Source organism: Sus scrofa, chromosome 14 (assembly GCF_000003025.6).
Source record: "Sus scrofa isolate TJ Tabasco breed Duroc chromosome 14, Sscrofa11.1, whole genome shotgun sequence".
NCBI lineage: Eukaryota > Metazoa > Chordata > Mammalia > Artiodactyla > Suidae > Sus > Sus scrofa.
The window spans coordinates 108,605,860-108,624,846 of NC_010456.5; the positions used below are offsets into that span (position 1 = coordinate 108,605,860).

The window sequence follows — 18,987 nt, forward strand, 5'->3', positions numbered from 1 at the left end:
GGGGTTCCACCCCTCCTCCACTGCCATTCCCCGCTCATGCTCCACTTACGACTCTGACGGACACTCAGGATCCCTTCTGTGGATGTATCCTGGGTGTGGCCTGATTCCCTGTTACTGGCACATCTGGGCTGTTTTGATATCGTTCAATTATCAACACTACCGCATAGAGCTTGGTGGGCATTTGGGAGGAATACGTTCCTAGAAATTAGTCAAAGGTCACGAGAAATGGGTTGAATTTCACAGTCATTCATTCATTTCTTCCCATAGCAACCATGGTTCCTCAGGCAATTGGATACAATAATTATTCAATTCACAGACAGCAAAACTGAGGCAAAGATGAACAAGGCGTCAAGACGTCTCTGAACACGGCAGGGACCAAAGAGAACTCAGGAATCCCTGAGGATGGAATTTCGATAAGGCGGCAGGGGCAGGAGGCGGGGACTTCTGATGCTGCTCTCATTTATCCGCCTCTCTCCCACCTTTGGCACCAGGCTCCACTGGGAAGACCCTGGGACGCATCCCTTTGCCCATCAGTGGATTCCAACCCCTCCTCCTCACTGCCTGCACCCCGATCCACCTCCACTCAAGAAAAGACCCGGGACGGGCAGGGAGAGGAGGACAATGGTGTAGACGGCAGAGCAAACACAGCCCCTCCCTCGAGAGACCCTGTGGTGGCTTCCAGGCAAGAGTGTCCATGGAGGCCCCAGCCCCCAGCCTCCCCCCATCAGTCTTGCTGTCTAACCCGGAGCTAAGCCGAGTGCCTCTTCTCAGGGGAGAGCCCTCAGGAAGGCAGCCTGTGAAGCAGAGGCAGCTCTCATCCGGTTCCCGGGTCTGGGTTGCTGCTTAAGGAGTCATTATCGCCACTTAGGCTGAGAGAATGGCCTCAACTGTCCCCAGCCTCTGCCCTCAGCTGGACAGCGCACCAGGATCGAGTTTCCAACCCGGCCCGGCCACTTCCCCTCAAACCCTCGGCACAGGCTGTTGGAATGAGGCGAGGAGGTCATGCTTCCCCAGCGCCTGATTCCTCCAACAGGTGGTCCTTGAGCGTTGCCATGGAGACCCCTCCTCAACAAGCCGCCTGGGAAAACTGGAGACGCTGCTGTGCCCTTCAGACCCTTGAAGCCAGAGCAGCCAAGCAGTGGGCCCTCTGGAGCGATTCCTAGCCTCACTTCTCAGGAAGAAGCCAGGATCCGGAGCCACCCTGAGGTTCCTGCCACCAGAGGTCACATCTACCATTTCTCCTTACTGGGCACTTACCACGTACAGGCTCTGAGCCCAACTCCAAGCAGGCTTCATCTCACTTCCCCCGCACAGGAGCCTATGAGGTGAGTCACAGTCTCTCCATCTTGCTATTGAGGAACCTGAGGTGCTCAGTGGGTTAAGGATCCGGCATTGCCGTGATGGTGTAGGTCACAGATGTGGCTCAGATCTGGTGTTGCTGTGGCTGTGGTGCAGGCTGACAGCTACAGCTCTGATTGGACCCCTCGCCTGGGAACTTCCATAGGCCACAGGTGAGGCCCTGAAAAAAAAAAAACTAAATGTGATCTGTATCAGTATTAGCTGCTGTGATTATTTTTATTACAACTGTTGTTGGTGGTGTTGTCTCCCACAAGGACCAGAGCTCCACCAGAAGGGTGGTGTCCCAGGCTCAGCTCAGGCTGGTACCAGGCTGGCAGGACCACGCCGAGCAGGGCAGAACCAGCTACTCCTGCCCTGCCAGCCCCAGGATGCTGAGGCCCAAGGAAGATACCCTCTCTCTTCCAAAGTGATGAGTCTGCACCCATCCTTCACCCCAGGAGGAAGTACACTCCAGTGGCAAACAGCCCTGATTTTCATCCGTTCCTGACTGGTCCTAACCTGAAAGAAACACCTCGGTAGCAAAAGATTTTGGAGAAAATCCTCTGAAGCAGAATTACCGAGGAAAACAAAAACAAAAACACACCAGGATTTCTTGAATCCTCTCAGGAAATAAGAATCTGCTCCCTAGCATCTGGGTGTTTGTGATAAAAAGAAAGAAACCCTCGGATTTCCTAGAGCTGCAGGAATAAACACCCTGGGACCCTCTTGGGGTGTCTTCTGGGAGGGATCCACGCACTTCACAAGCATTTCTGACGGTTGGGGGAGGAGGCAGCCCCACCTGGGGCTGGTTCCTCCCTAAGGGCCCAAAGCTGCAGTGATGATGGAGAGGCTTCGGCCACCCTCTAAATTTCCTTCCTGCCAGATCTCCAAAAAACAAACCTGCACACTCTGCCTGTGAACGAGACAGGACTCTGGCCTGGGGAACTGTATTCCTCGGGGCGCTGTCCTTTGAAATCTTACCCTGGCCAAATCCACAGCACTGAGTATGTGCAGAGTCAGACGCGAGAATCAAGAGAAGGAAGAATTTCCCTACGCAGCTGCCTCCCCGACGGCGATGGCGACAGAAGGGCCGTTGCCCCAACGTGCAGGCGGGCCGGCTGCATGGGGCGCCCAGAGCCGCCTAACCAGGCGCCCCGCATCTCCGCTGGCTCCCCTCCAGTCTGTTCTCCAGGCTGCAGCCAGAGTGATCTTTTCAAGATGCAAATCTGATCATGTCACTGCCCACTTAAGCCCTTCAATGAATCCCCACTGCTCTTGGAATCAAGACAAAAATCTCCTTAACTTGGACTACAAACCCGCGTGGCCTGCCCCACACTCCCTGTTCTGATTTGCGCCCTCTGGTGGCAGGGCCTTGAACTTGCCACGCCCTCAGTCAGGACGGCGCCCTCCTTTCCTCTTTGCCTGCCTGCCTCCCTCCAACTTTTCCTTCCAATTGGTTCGACCTCCTTATCACAGACCCACGGAGCACGCCATCCCTCTCCTCTGCAGCAATTTTATATAGATTTGGAGGCTTCCTTGCCTTGGTGTCTCTTACCCGTCATGAGAGCTTAAGCTCCTTGAGGACACGGACGATGTCAGTGTTTTCTCATTATTGTATCTCCAGGACCTGGCACAGTACACGGCGCCTGATACCTGATAGATGTTTCAGTAAGTATTTCCTGAATGCATTAATAAATTTGCATACAAACTAACATATTCCAAATAGCATTTCCATGTTTCCCTGCTCCCTGACTCAAAAAATAATCATAATAATACACTAAATAAGAAATATTCTCTGGCGTTCCCATTGTGGCTCAGCGGGTTACAATATCCATGAGGATGTGGGTTCGATCCCTGGCCTCACTCACTGGGTTAAGGATCCAGTGTTGCTGTGAGCTGCAGTGTAGGTAGGTCACAGACTCTGCCTGTTACTGTGGCTGTGGCTATAGCATAGCTCCAATTCGAGCCCTAGCGTGGGAACCTCCATATGCTGTGGGTGTGGCCCTAAAAAGCAAAAACAAACAAACAAACAAAAAAAAACGAAGAAAAAGAAATGTTCTCCCCAATGGACATTAGCCAAGGAAAGCTTTACACACAGAGCACACTGTTGTTTTACTCCTGTTTTACCAACAACCATTCCATAGCCCATGGGTTAAAAGACTGATTTTTCCTCAGATCTCATTAGGAAAATACCAGCCCCAGGGCTTCAGCCACCCTGCTCCCCCACGTCTTTCAACACAGCAGCGCTTCTGCCTCAGGGCCTTTGCTCATGCTGCTCCCCCGAGCCAGAACAGCCCTCTCCTCCTCCCTGCCACCAACACCCAAGGCTGGCTCCCTCCTAACATCTTCAGGCCTCAACTGAAATGTCCCCTCCTCTAAACCAGCCTCCTTGTAGGTGTGCCTTTAGCTCCTCCTTCAGAGCTGGGATTTCCATCAGGAGCTCCTGTGTTAAAAGCCAATCTCCCCACCAGGCTGTGAGGGGTAGAGGCTGCGTCTGTAAGCCAGTACCGAGGAGGGCACCTGGCACCCAGTAGGTGCTCACTAAATATAAGCTAAGCAAGCAATCCTGCCCAATACATGGCAGCCAAGGCCTGGAGCACACTGCCATCAGCCCCGAGCCTTCCCCTCAATCCTCAAGCTTCAAAGGGTCATGATCCAGAGGCTCTCTACCCCCTCAGCAGAGCCCACAGGCCTGGCACCCACCCAAGGCTGGGGCAGCCCTCTACTGCGTGATGAAGCCAGTAGCCCCCGGGACAAGCAGTCAGGGGCCCCAGGCCAGGGCAGATTTGCTCCAGATCCCACTCTGCCCCAATTCCTGGGCATGCACCTTGTTTCCTTGGCTTGAGTACTAGCAACATCTGTATGATCACAACCAAGCCAGCTCACTTAAGCCTCATCCCAGCTCTGGCCTCATTCAGTGGGTCAAGGATCCCATGTTGCCGTGAGCTACAGTGTAGGTCACAGACGCTGCCTGGATCTGGTGCTACTGTGGCTTGGCTCAAAGGTTTGCCAACAGCCATCTGATGAGGAAACAGAGGCATAAAGAATTTAAGGGGAGTTCCCATCGTGGCTCAGCAGTAATGAACCCGACCAGCATCCATGAGGACACAGGTTCAATCCCTGGCCTTGCTCAGTGGGTTAAGGATCTGGCATTGCCGTGAGCTGTGGTGTAGGTCACAGATGCAGCTTGGATCTGGTGTTGCTGTGGCTGTAGCGTAGGCTGGTGGCTACAGCTCTGATTCAACCCCTAGTCTGGGAACTTCCACGAGTGTGGCCCTAAAAAAAAAAAAATTTAAGTAATTTGTTCAAGGTCAGCCAGCTGATAAGCAGGTCACAACTTGAATCCTAGCACGACTGACTCTAGGACTCAGGTCTTTTTTTTTTTTTTTTTTTTTTTTAATTTTTAACTGCTGTAAAATACACATGAAATCTACCATTTTAACTGTTTTTACATGCACAGTTCAGTAGCGTTAAGTACATTCACATTGCTGTACAACAGATCTCCAGAACTTTTTCATCCTATGAAACTGAAACCCTGTACTTGTTAAATAATATCCCCCCATTCCCCCTCCCCTGGCCCTGGTAACCACTATTCTGTCTCTATGAATTCACCTATTCTGGGTGCCTCGGATAAGAGGAGTTATACAGTATTTGTCTTTTTGTGACTGGCTTATTTCACAATGTCCTCAAGGTTCATTTGTGATATAGCATGTATCAGAAGTCTTTCCTTTTCTTTTTTCTTTTTTTTTTTTTTTTTTTTTTGTCTTTTTGCCATTTCTTGGGCCGCTCCCGCAGCATATGGAGGTTCCCAGGCTAGGAGTCGAATCGGAGCTGTAGCCGCTGGCCTACACCAGAGCCACAGCAACGTGGGATCCGAGCCGCGTCTGCGACCTACACCACAGCTCACGGCAACGCCGGATCCTTAACCCACTGAGCGAGTCCAGGGATGGAACCCACAACCTCATGGTTCCTAGTCAGATTCATTAACCACTGCGCCACAACAGGAACTCCAGTCTTTCCTTTTCAAAGGTGAATAATATTCCATTGTATGTCTACACCACATTTCATTTATCCATTCATCATGGACACTTGGGTTGCTCCTACCCTTTAGCTACTGTAAATAACCCTGCTATAAACATGGGTGTACAAATATCTTTGAGATCTTGTTTTCAATTCTTTTGGAACTTGCTGGAGTTCCTGCTGTGGCACAATGGGATTGGCAGTGTCTTGGGAGCAGTGGGACTCAGGTTTGATGCCCAGCCGGCACAGTGGGTTAAAGATCCAGTGTTGCTGCAGCTGAGGCTTGGGTCAAGACTACAGCGCAGATCCCTGGCCCAGGAACTCCACATGCCATGGGGCAGCCAAAAATGAAAAAAAAAAAAAAAAAAAAAAAAAAAGAAAGAAAGAAATGAACTTTCTGAATCATATGGTAATTCTATGTTTAATTTTTTGAGGAATCATCATACAGTTTTCCACAGCAGCTGCAATATTTTACAGTCCCAGAAACAACACACAAGTTTTCCAGTTTCTCCACATCCTCGCCACCACTTGTCATTTCCTGTTTTTTGATTTTTTTTGTTTTTATATTAGCCATTCTTTTATGATGGGAGGTGGTCAAGGCCCAGCTCTTAACCCCAACCCCACAGTGTATTATATTCTATGACCCAAAGTGCACCCCAATTCCTCCACTACTAAGGCCTGGCTTTGCTCTTGTCAGTGGCATCCCCAGCTCTGGGGCCTGGCCCAAAGCCATATCCTACAGCCAGGCCCCTGCCACCAGTATCCATGTCCAGTGCCTGCCAGGCCATTGTCCACTCACTACCCACTCCAGGCCCTGAGAGGCCACCCACCAGCTAAGTCTTGACACTGACCTCCACCAGCAACACCACCTCCCTGCACCCCCCAACCTGCTCACCATCCCCCACGGCTAGGCTGGACACCACTCCCTGTGCCAGCCTGCAACTTGGGTCCACCTTGTAAACACGTGCAGGCAGGAATCAATCTGGGTCAGTTCCCTTTTATGTCCTGACAGAAGTTTTGTAGGGGCTGAATGAATGAATGAAATCAGGCCTTATTAAGATGTGCAGAGCAGTCGTCAAATTTAAAAATGAAAAATAAACACATCTCAGAGGCTAGAGACTCAGGGACTCAAAGCATCACTTAGCAACTAGCTGTTTGACCTGGAGCAGATGGCATCACCTCTCTGAACCTTCTCATCTACAAAGCAATGGTAACTACAGTGGGCTCTTAATGCCCCTTATCAGTGGGATCCAACTCCACAGATTCAACCAACCACAGATGGAAGCTATCACCCTCCCCCCAAATTTCAGAAAATTTCAAAAAACAAAACTTGAATTTGCACTGCACTGGCAACTATTTGCATAGCATTTACATTGTATTTACAATTATTTGCATAATATTTACCTAGTATTAGGTATTGTAAATAATCTAGAGATGATTTAAAGTATAGAAGAAGGGAGTTCCCTTTGTGGTGCAGCAGAAACGAATCTGACTAGGAACCATAAGGTTGCGGGTTCGATCCCTGGCCTTGCTCAGTGGGTTAAGGCTCTGTGTTGCCGTGAACTGTGGTGTAGGTCGAAGATGCGGCTCAAATCTGGTGTTGCTGTGGCTCTGGTGTAGGCCAGCGGCTGTATCTCCAGTTGGACCCCTAGCCTGGGAACCTCCATATGCTGGGGGAGCAGCCCTAAAAAGCAAAAAATAAAAAATAAAAATAAAGTATAGGAGAGGATGTGCGTAGGTTAAATGTAAACAGTATATCATTTTATTTATTTACTTATTTGGTCTTTTTGCCTTTTCTAGGGCCGCTCCTGCTGCATAGGAAGGTTCCAGGCTAGGGGTCTAATCAGAGCTATAGCCACAGGCCTACGCCAGAGCCACAGCAACGGGGAATCCGAGCCTCGTCTGAGACCTACACCACAGCTCACAGCAACGTCAGATCCTTAACCCACTGAGCAAGGCCAGGGATCAAACCCTCAACCTCATGGTTCCTAGTCGGATTCGTTAACCCCTGCGCCACAACGGGAACTCCAGTACATCATTTTAAATGAGAGACTTGAGCCTCGAGGATTTTGGTACCTTGTTCGGTGGCGGGTGGGTGGCTGTCCTGGAACCAGTCCCTCAGGCACACTGAGGGCCGACTGCAATGCCTTCCTCCCAGGACTGTTATGAAGAGTAAAAGAGGGGACATGGGTAAAGCATCTGGCTCAGAGCCTGGGCACAAGGTAAGGGCTCTGAATGGTGACCACCAACACGGTCACCCCTCCCGCCTCTGTGCTCTCTGCCTCTGACCAGTCACGGGTCCTCCCCTCCACAGGTCCAGCCCCCATCCCAGGGCTCCGGCCCCTCCTTTCCACCGTCGCCCCCGCCGCACCCCTCTGTCGCCAGCGGGACTCGGGTCCACCAGCCCCTACGCTGGAAACAATCCGCTCTCGGAACCCCTCCCCTTGGAGCTCCTGTGCATGTTCTCTCCTCTCACAAACTTCCTCACCGCCTACTCTCGCTCCGACCATCTGCTTCCACCTTCCTCTTCTCTCAGGAAACCGTTCTGCCCGGCTTTGCCAGTGACCCCCAGTCACGGTTCCCGAAGCTTTCCCCGGCCCTCATCCTCAGACAGGCTGGCTGCTCTCCACAGGGTCAACCCTCCCCCGCATCTCCAAACGCGCCTTCTTCCTTTCTTCGGCTTTGGCAGCAACGGCATCACCCCGCTGGGCATCCACAAACATTCAGCCAGGGCTCCCCTGGGTTAAACACAAGGACAGGCGGGGGCTCCTCCTGCCTCCTCCTTGGCTCCTCCCTGGTGGCCATCCCTTCTTCCTGCCCACTTACAGTGGGTGGAAGCCAAAGGCAGTCCTCCTGTGTCATCAAAGGACACACGTGCTTCCAGGAAACCCCGGCACCAAGCAGTGTTTCTCAAATTGTGTCCTGGGCAGCCCCCCAACAGCTGAATCACTGGAAAGGCCTTTGACAAAATCCTGCTGACTCAGCATCTTGGGGGGGCCGGCTGGGTATCTACATTGTCTACCTGCTTCCCGGGAGATTCTTAATTCCCACTGAAGTCTCTGTCCCGCGGCCCTTGTGGATCCCACTGCTTCCCCACTAGACCCTCCCAACCGTCTCTCAAGCCTAAACACTTGACAGAGTATCATTTCTCATTCCTACCTCTAGGGTCATTTTGTTTCACATATTATTGGCAATTCAAACAAAACAGGCAGAAACCAATTCAAAGCTTCTCCTCTGGGGTCGGCCACCCTCCCCACCTTCACTCTGTTTGCAAGGTCATCCTCCCAGGCTCAGGTGGTAGGGTCCCCACGCCATCCCCATTTGCCCTCTGCATCCTCTGCCTTGGTCCAGGCCTGCTGGTTCCCATGCTTTGGCCTCTGCAGTACCCTCCTAACCCTACGAGGACTGCAGTAGTTGCCCACTGCTGCGATAACAAACCCCCACACACTTAGTGGCTTAAAACAACAGAAATTGATTATATTACAGTTCTGGAGATCAGAAGTACAAAATCAGTGTGGCTGAGTTAAAAATCAAGATGTTCCAGGGCTACAATCCTTTCCGGAGGCTCTCGGGAGAATCCATCCCCTTGCCTTTTTCGTCTAGAGGCCGCCTGCATTCTTTGGCTCATGGCCCCTTCTGTGCATCCCTCCAGTCTCTTGCTTCTGTCATCCTATCTCTCCTACTACTGACTCTGACCCTCCTGCCTCCCGCTTTAGGGACACCTGTGATTATGTTAGGCCCACCCAGAAAATTCAAAATCGTCTCCCATCTCAAGATCTTTAACTTAAACATATCTGCAAAGTGCTTTTGCCAAGTAAGGTCACAGGTTCCAGGGATTAGAATGTGGACATCTTTGGGGACCATTCTTCAGCTTATCACAGTGATCCTGTCTTCTAAAGCAAAGATCAGAATCAAGAAATGTCCTACCAAATATTTTTTTTTAAGAACTCAGGGTTCCCAGGGAGTTCCCGTCTTGGCTCAGCAGTTAACAAACTCACGTAGTATCGATGAGGACACAGGTTTGATCCCTGGCCTTGCTCAGTGGGTTAAGGATCTGGAGTTGCCGTGGCTCTGGAGTAGGCCAGCAGCTACAGATCTGATTCGACCCCTAGCCTGGGACATGCCACAGTAAAAAGACAAAAAAAAAGAAGAACTCAGAGTCCCATCCTGGCTCAGCAGTTAAAGAAACCAACTAGCATCCGTGAGAACACAAGTTCAATCCCTGGCCTTGCTCATTGGGTTAAGGATCTGGCATTGCTGTGAGCTGTGGTGTAGATCACAGACGTGGCTTGGATGTGGCGTGGCTGTGGCTGTGGCTGTGGCTGTGGCTGTGGCCGGCAGCTGCCTCTGATTCAACCCCTAGCCTGGGAACCTCCATATGCTGAAGGTGCTGCCCTAAAAAGACAAAAAAGAAGAACTCATTAAACACACATTTTCTGAGCACCTACCATACACCAGGCAATGGAAATACAAAGATACATGAGACATAGTTCCTGCCCTCAGGAAACTCAAAACCCAAGGTACTCATCAAACATCCCACCTTCTTAAAAAGAAATAAGATTGTCTTCCCTACAGAAGAATTCCAATTAATAAATGTAGAAGGAATGAGGGAAATAGAAAAGCAAAATTGGATAATAATGGTTGCGGGCAAGATCCATTAATGGATGCTAAAATTAGTCGGTGAGGATTTGAGGACAAAAAGGATATCACACACTCTCAAGTATCCCCCCTCACCCAAATATTTATTAATTGCAAGTGGAAAGGGAACGTTATAGCAGAGAAACCCGGAAGGCACCACCTTTACTGAGAGATTAAGGTTATCATCACCAACAACGAGACATAGCAATGTCACCTACCTTTGACAGGATGCCCTGGGAAGGGCGCATCACCTCTGTGGCATCCTTGCCAAAAAAGCATGACCGCATTCCAATCATGAAAAGACCTCAAACTCAAACTGAAGAGCAGTCCACAAAATAACCAGGACTTCTCACAAGCGTCAAATTCACAAAGAGCAAAGGACAGAGGAATGGAGGATTGAAGGAGACTAAGGAAAAACGATAACTAAAAGCAACGTGGAATCCTGGATTGAATCTCAGAATAGAAAAAAAGACATAGGTGGGGAAATTGGTGAAATGAGAATAAAGTGAGTGGCTTAGCTGATAGTACTGGACCAATGTTAATTTCTTGGTTTTGCTCATCATACTATGTGTGATTAAGAAAGAGGTTAGGAGTTCCCGTCATGGCTCAGTGGTTAACGAATCCGACTAGGAACCATGAGGTTGCGGGTTCAATCCCTGGCCTTGCTCAGTGGGTGTAAGGATCAGGCGTTGCCATGAGCTGTGGTGAAGGTTGCAGACGCGGCTTGGATGCTGCATTGCTGTGGCTCTGGCATAGGCTGGAGGCTACAGCTCCGATTCGACCCCTAGCCTAGGAACCTCCATATGCCACAGGAGCAGCCCTAGAAATGGCAAAAAGACAAAAAAGAAAAAAAGTACTCTGGAACTGAATTGTGGTGATGTTAGCACAACTCTGTAGGTTTACTAAACATCATTTATAGTATAAAAAAAAGTTTTAATAAAAACACTTTTAGCACAACATTGTAAAGCAACTATACGTTAATAAAAAAAGAACAAACTTTTTTTAATGTTACAAAGGAAATTTTATACACACATCCTCTGACGGCAGGCTCCCCATTTCCCAACCCCATGGCCTGTGCTCACCCATTACTAACCTCCTCTTTCTGACTCACCGACACAAACGTTCGCCCATCAGCTGGGTCTGCTCCTCACTCACCTTCCCAAACCCACGACACAAACCTCTGGATGCTCCCAGATTCCCTCACCCTGGCTTCACTGCTCACTCTCCTAACTCTTGCCCAACCTTTAAGGCCCAGTTCAAATCCCCCTCCCATCATTGCAGGGATCCAACTCCTCCATCTCTCACTCCCCTCTCTTCATCTTTAACACCAGTGGAGTTCTCCCTACATGCCAACGTTATTCTAACCACTTTGCATGACTATTTCATTTGAACTCATAGTCTTTTTTTTTTTTTTTTTTTCGGTCTTTTTTGGTCTTTTTGTCTTTTTAGGGCCGCACCTGTGGCATATGAAGGTTCCCAGACTGGAGATCTAATAGGAGCTATAGCTGCCGGCCTACACCACAGCCACAGCAACGCCAGATCTGAGCCGCATCTGTGACCTACACCACAGCTCACAGCAACGCTGGATCCTTAACCCACTGAGCAAGGCCAGGGATCGAACCCGCAACTTCGTGGTTCCTAGTCAGGTTCGTTTCCGCAGCGCCACGACGGGAACTCCTGAACTCACAGTCTTACAAGGTAAGTGCTACTGTTGCTCCCATTTTACAGATAAGGAAATTGAGATCTCTCAGGTGGTAACTGAGGGAGCCAGGATGCAAAGACTGCACTGGTAGCCGCTGCGCTCTGCGGCCCTACGGGCATCCCTACACGTCTGTCCTTTTGCTGACAGACGCTTCTCCCCACCAGGCTGCAAACTCCCAGAGGAGCCAGCCCATCCCTACCCTGGGCCTCTCCAGACACTTTGCACACGGCAGGTGCCCAACAGCTGTTTGTCCGCCGCAGGCTGGGATCCAGAAAGAAGAGGAGGGGGTCGTGAGCTCAAAAAGAGAAGCCAATTCTCCACCCCGAGCACAGCCCCGCTCCCTGGCTACTGCCCAAGGCCCGGCCGTCATCTGCTCTGGGTAATAAGTATTTGTATGGCGATAATTACAGCATTTGGGAAGAAAATCCCATTAAGCAAGAGCCCTGCCGAGCTGCTAATGCCGGCACAGAACTGGAGGCGGCAGCGCCGCCAAGCTCCCGTCTGCTCCCAATAAAGCGGGAGCTGCCTGTCCCCACCGCCCCACACCCAGCCCCCAAAGAGTACAGCCACCCCTGCTGGCAGCCTCTGGCAGCCTGGGCCACCACAGCCAGCCCCCTGCCTCAGAGAAGGGGCGCTGAAGAAGGGGCAGCCAGGACTCCTGTGCTCCAGGCTTCCCCGGGGATCCAGAGCGGCCAGGGCTGACTGGTGCGGGAAGAGAGCAGGGCTGTGCCGGGATCCGGTCTTGAGTGGTGCCCAAGTTCCTTTCACGTCCCTGCAAATCTCTGTCACCTTAATAACAATAATAATACTACCATGCAAAGGGCTTCTCCCAGCATCACTACATTGAATCCTCAGGACCACCCTCTGGAGCAGCTCCTGTCATCATCCTCATTTTATGGGCAATGAAATGGGAGTCTGAGAAGTCACACGTTCCTCCAGAGCACTTATCCCAGTTTGCAATTGTGAGTTTCTTCTCATACTGTGTCATTCATCGCCATCTCCCCTGCTGGACTCAAACGGGAGAGATGGGTGGTTTCAGTTTCTGTCCAGGACTATTCATTTGGCAGGATGCAGACATTCAAAAGACAGCTATCTGTTGGATGAGTGAATGGAACCCCACAACTTGCCCAAGGTCCCCCCAGCTGCTGAGTAGTGGGTTGGGGGCAGGGGGGTTGCTAAAAGACCAAGCAGTCTGGCTCCAAAGCTGCAGAGTCCACCCTGCAGAGTCCCTACATGACACTGCCCTGTGTCCCATCTCCAAATCCCAAGGGACAGGGGGAGGTCCAGAGGGAGCACTCTGAGAGTCAGACCCCAGCTTGCAGCCCAGGCGCCACTCAAATGTTTTCCCCCCACCATTCTCTCTCCTGCCCCACCTCAACTCTCACATCTTTAGCCTGAGCTTCTCAAATAATAAAAATAGGACTTCCCGTCGTGGCTCAGCAGTTAACAAACCCGACTAGGAACCATGAGGTTGCAGGTTCGATCCCTGGCATCGCTCAGTGGGTTAAGGAGCCAGCATTGCTATGAGCTGCGGTGTAGGTCACAGACCCAGCTCGGATCCCACATTGCTATGGCTGTGGTGTAGGCCAGCAGCTACAGCTCTGATTAGACCCCTAGCCTGGGAACCTCCATGTGCCGGGGGCGTGGCCCTAAAAAGCAAAATAATAACAATAATAATAATAACAACAACAACATCACCTAATGTTTAAATCACAAAGCATTTTCACACCCATAGAATGAGTGAATTCTGGCAAAAACCCTAGGAGGCAGTAGGTGTCACTCTCCCCTGAGGCTGAAGGATGGCAGAAGACCCACCATGAGCCAAGCATGCCTGCTGGCCCTCTACGTGCATATGCTCACTGAATCCTTACCATCAACCAGCAGCCATCATCCTCTTTTACTGATGGAGAAACTGGATCTCAGAGCAGATGGAGTGGCAACACCGGGCCTTACCCACCAGTCACTCAGCCTAGCAACCTGCTACCAGGAGGCAACTGCCCCTGCACAGCATGAGTCTCCATGCAGGAGACCACAGAGCCCTGTTCAGAGAGCCCCCGCCAGCCAGGCCAGGCCCCAGGGGTAGATATGGCTTCTATCTGGCCCCCCGACCCCTCTCACTGCAGCTGCCATCTGATCATTATTTGTTTTTGTTGTTGTTGTTGTTTTGTTTTGTTTTTTTGTCTTTTTAGGGCCATACCCACAGCATATAGAAGTTCCCGGGCTAGGGGTTGAATCGGCGCCCCAGTTGAAAGCCTGCACCACAGCCACAGCAATGCGGGATCCGAGCCGTTTCTGTAACCTATACCATACCTCACGGCAATGCCAGATCCTTAACCCACTGAGTGAGACCAGGGAATGAATCCATGTCCTCATGGATACTAGTCATGTTCATTACCACTAAGCCACGACGTGAACTCCCAAATCGTTATTTGGAATTTCAAAAGGCTCCCAGCCAGCCAGCCTGGGGATGCCCTGGGCAGTGTTCCTTGGTCATGACCACCCACGCCATTGAATGGAGCCTCCAGACTCTGGGGGCTAAGCCAGGAAGAGGCATGGGGCTCCCAGCCTCGGCAGCAGGCTGGAGCTAGAGTGGCGGACAAACTGGCCAGGAGGCAGGGGGACATATCAAGGAAGGCAGGAGCAAAGGCCCCCATGGCCCAAAGAGCAGCAGAAAGTGCTGGACCTGGGGGCAAACAGAAGCCAGCAGGCCCGCCCAGGCCCTCTCTCCATCCTTGCGCCTCTCTCCTCTCTGCATCCCACCCCCACAAAGGGCATTTGTGACAAGACTAGAATACGAGCACCCAGGGCAGAGGGGAAAATCAGTACCCATACGTACTGCACTCTCATCACACTCTCCTAAACACTCCAGTCTTCAATTTTTTTTTTTTCATCTTTTTAGGGCTGCACCCATGGCATATGGTAGTTCCCAGGCTAGGGGTCAAATCGGAGCCGTAGCCGCCAGCTTACACCACAGCCAGCAACACAGGATCCGAGCCGCGTCTTCAGCCTACACCACATCTCACAGCAATGCCGGATCCTTACCCCAATGAGCAAGGCCAGGGATCGAACCTGCGTCCTTATGGATGCTAGTTAGGTCCATTACCTGCTGAGCCACAATGGGAACTCCAAACATTTTTTTAATTAAAAAAAAAAAATCCAACTAAAAGTCAAGGTCCTTGAGTGGAAGATAAAGCAATAGCGGCCGTGGCTGCGCCCCTCTGAGTCTGGGCCCTACAAAGAGACCCCCAGGCCCCCTCCACAACACCCCCAACTCTTGCCCTGGATTTCAGCAGTTCCACTGCAGAGAACTATTCAGCATCCCTCCAGCCCCACTGCCCCTCTGGCTGAATCAATTTCCTCAACAGCTCTGGAGCCTGCATGGCCTCTTCCCCAAAGTCCCCAAAGCAAACCAATGACAATTTTTTCCCACTTGGGGAGACAGACTGGACCAGGAGTTATGGAATATATGATCATAAAGTTGCTGAGCTTCACAGGCTGCCATAGAAACTGCCCAGAGGACAAAAGGCGAACGAATGCACAGCTGCAGTCTATAAAAATTTCACAGCCTCGGAAAAAGCTGCCGTTTCAGGCTCTGATACTGCACGACACCCATATTGATTAGAGAGTGCATTTGCCACAGTTATTTTGAGTCTGCCCAAGGCCTCCTTCCAGGATGTTCTCTTCCTCTTCAAATGACTCTTTCGCGGCCTGCCTGTTGAAAAGGCAGGCTCCCTCTGCTTTCTACAGCCCTCCCCCATCTGAGACGTTTTGCACACAGCAAAGATCAGGTCTGATAACTGCCCCCTGGATCCCAACACTGAAGTCCCCAAAGGAAAAATCTAGACAGAGAAAAGCCTTCCTGACCCTTCCCAAGTCCCATCACATCCCACTGGACACAGCACGTTTCAGGCCCAGGACAAAGCTGGTCCATTCGCCTGGCAGGCAAGGCACGCTCACATTGGCAGGGCTTTTGCTCCAGCATTCCCCGGGAGCTGCCCGCCCTCTCTGCTTGGCAAATGCTGACCCAACCACTGTTGGGTCCCAAAGTACCCTCATAAAATGGTCCATCCTCTGAGAAGCTCCTTCGTCCGCCAAAAGTGCTTCTAATGCCAAAGCTTCCCCCCACAGCCCCATCACGATGCTGGAGTTTACAGTTAGGTGTTCGCTGCCCAGTCCTCTCAACTACATCTTTGAGGGCAGGGACTTGCCCATTCCCAGCTGGAACCTTACCACCCAGGTCGGGTACGGGTACCACACACATTCACTGAATTAAGTAACGAAACTCTTCTCCTGATCCTATCATAATGACTCTCACTGAGCAAGCATCATAATGTACCAAGCACTTCCTGTACATTATCTTCAATCCTCACAAGCACCAGAGACCTTCTGTATCAGCAGCCCCATTGACCTGATAAGAAAGCAACTAAGGCTCCGAGAAGTGAAGTCACCTGCCCAAGGTCACACAGCAAATGACTGACTTTGCTCTACACAAGCAAATGTCACTTCCATCTCATCCTGATTGCAAAAGAGCTCAAGAGTTCATCCAAGTCGAAACTGACTCTGTCCTCAAAACCGAAGGTGAAGAGAGAGCAAGGAATGAGACGACTTCAAGATTCAGATCCAAAAGCAAAGGAGAGGGGCTAAAACATCTCAGACCTAGGCTGCTACCAGGGCAACAGCTGCAGGAGAAATGCCCTGAGGACAAGGCAAAGGAACAGAGAGGAGGTCTAGAGGGAACAGGTGTGGAGGGTGGCCCTGCAGCCTCAGGGGTGCTCTAGACAGATTTCTGACCCTCTGCCCCCCTCCAGGACCACATAAGATAATGCATAGGCTTCCCCCGAAGAATCTCAGCTCATTCCATCCCCTCCCCATGCAGTGTATCTCCCCAGCATCGCAAAACACACGCACACACACACACACACACCATTTCCCATCCAGATTGCATGTAGATTGCAAATTCTCTGAAACCTCCACGGGAATTTTTCAGTCTCAGCCAAGAAGAGTCTTGGGGCAAATGTGCTAATTGCTGACCTTGGCACGGAGTTTGATCCAGGAGACAGTTCTCTCCGGGGTCAGATTTCTGTCTCTGACCAGCTGGGAGTCATGAACATGTGCTCAAAAGTTCTTGAAATATGTACGCCTTTCCTGAGAGCCACAGCAGGGGCTCGGGAGTGTGAGAAGAAGGAGAAGGCAGGTTTCAAAGGGGCCGGCAGCCGCCTCCAAAGTCCAGTTCAAAAATCTCCGGAGGCAGCCACCTCTGCAAGCTGCACAAAGGCCCTGCATGAGATCAAAAATCTACCCACGGCCCATGTAGAGAAACTCTCCCAGCCTTGTACCCTGAGGTGACACCACAGACACCAGGAATTCACAAAGACACACAAGCTGCAAGAGAATCTGGGCAAACAAATTACATAGGTCTGTAAACACACACACATGTGCTAACCACACACCACACACACACTACAAAGCTTGGTCCTTGGAAAGGACCGAGTTTTCTCAAGAATTTAGAAGTGCGTGACAACAGGGTAAGAGAAATGATGTTTTTATGACTTGTCATGGTCAATGTCTTTAAACCTTTTATCTCCCACTCCAGGCTCCTGACCTCTTGGCATTATTCACGAGTCCCCTGGTCCAGGTCACACCTACCCCTGTCTGGGTGCTGAATGTAACACAACCCAAGCCCCCAACCTAAATCCCTTGGGTTCCATTGTCTGCTTGGGGATGGCTGGATGCGCAAGTGGGAAACCAGTGCCTCACACCTGCAAGAGAAGAATTTTTAAGGTTCTGAGGCAAACAATGGGGAGAAAGGGGGAGACTAGAAACTTCAGCTCCATCCCATCCTGCGGCCCATCCCCAGCAGCAAGCCCTCAGAGCCCAAATCCACACCTCCTGCTCAGCACCCAGCCCAAGCCCCACGCGCCCAAAAGGAGACATGGTGCCTGGCGAGTGTGAGGAGCTTCCCTCCTGGGTGTCAGGAAGGCTTTCTGGCTCCGATTCACAGGCACCCTGGAGGAATAAAGTGCTGGCGCAGTGGGAAGGGCCTGCCTTGCCCAGTGCAGGGTGCAGGTGTGAGGACCGGAGCTGACAGCCCCCTCAGAGGGCCCTTTGAATCCCAAGAAAGGGAACCGGGGGCGCTCCCGGCTCCTGGCTCCTGGCTTGGGAGGGACTCTGACGGGCACTGACTCGTCTATTGGCTGCAGAGCCCAGGCCCCAACGTCCTGCCCCACCTTTAGCCCTGAATTGCGCCGGGGTGGGAGGGCCACCTCGGGGCTCCCCGCGGCCGGGGGATGGGGCCATACTCACAGGCGCTCGGTGTTCCGTGGGATGTTCTTGGGGATGGCCTGCAGCCCCGTGCCGTGGCAATCCACCGTGGTGCCAGTGCAGGTGCAGAGGGCGGGGCACGCCGTGGCACCCAGGCGCCACGCGGCTGCCCACAGCAGCAGCCACAGCTCGGGCCGGACGAGCCCCGCCGAGGGCCCCCTCCGGGGCGTCAGCGCCATGGTGCCCTCACCGAGTCCCTCTTGCGTGCCAGACGGCGGCAGCCGCTTACCATCCCCGTCTGGGGTGGCCTCCAGGTGCAGCACCGGGGCAGAGCCGCCGAAGAGACCGCGGGCTTGTACGCTGCGCCCTTGAGGGCCGGGTGGCACCTTGCTCCTCCAAGCGACGGCGCCTGTGCGCGGACGGAGGGAGGGCGCCTCGGGCGGAGGGCGCTCGGCTCCTCTCCGGTTTCTCGCTGGCTGCGTCTCCCTCCCTCCCTCCAGCTCCCAACTGACTGCTGCGAGGAGGAAAATGGGCAGGCCCCGCGCGCGCACGCACCCCGCGCACACACACACACACACACACACACACGCTCACATACACACGCTCACACCCGCACGCTCGCTCCCACCAGGCAGTCATCCATCAATCGAAAAGCACACATCCAGAGCCAGACTCCTCCCCGCCCTCCCCCCGCACCCCCTCCCCGCCTCCGCCTCCCAACGACCACTCGGCGGCCTCGCCAAAGCAGCGTACAGTTTCAAAGGTGGAACCTCCGAGGCGCGGGCAGGGGCTCTGGGGAGGGCAGCCCACAGTCCAACCTGTCAGGTCCCGACCCTCACCAGCTCTACACACACACACACACACACACACCGGATGCACACACTTATTCAGAGGTGGGGAGAGGGGGGGTCTTATTTTGCCACCTGGACCCCTTCCCCCAGGCCACAGACACCCTTTCCCAGAGGGCAGAAATGGCTCTCCAGACCCCACCAGCCTTGCTTTTTCAGTGCTTGGTGAGAGGAAGTCCT

At 52.2% G+C, this 18,987-nt stretch overlaps 1 protein-coding gene across 1 annotated transcript in view; it reads right to left on the reverse strand.

Moving 5' to 3' along the window:
* The window catches only part of SLIT1 (slit guidance ligand 1), a 178,506-nt gene extending 159,857 nt beyond the window's left edge, over positions 1-18,649 (reverse strand). The window contains exon 1 of the mRNA XM_021072814.1: positions 18,002-18,649. Within this exon, the coding sequence (XP_020928473.1) occupies positions 18,002-18,198 (197 nt within the window). The 5' untranslated portion in view covers positions 18,199-18,649. The remainder of the gene's footprint in view (positions 1-18,001) is intronic.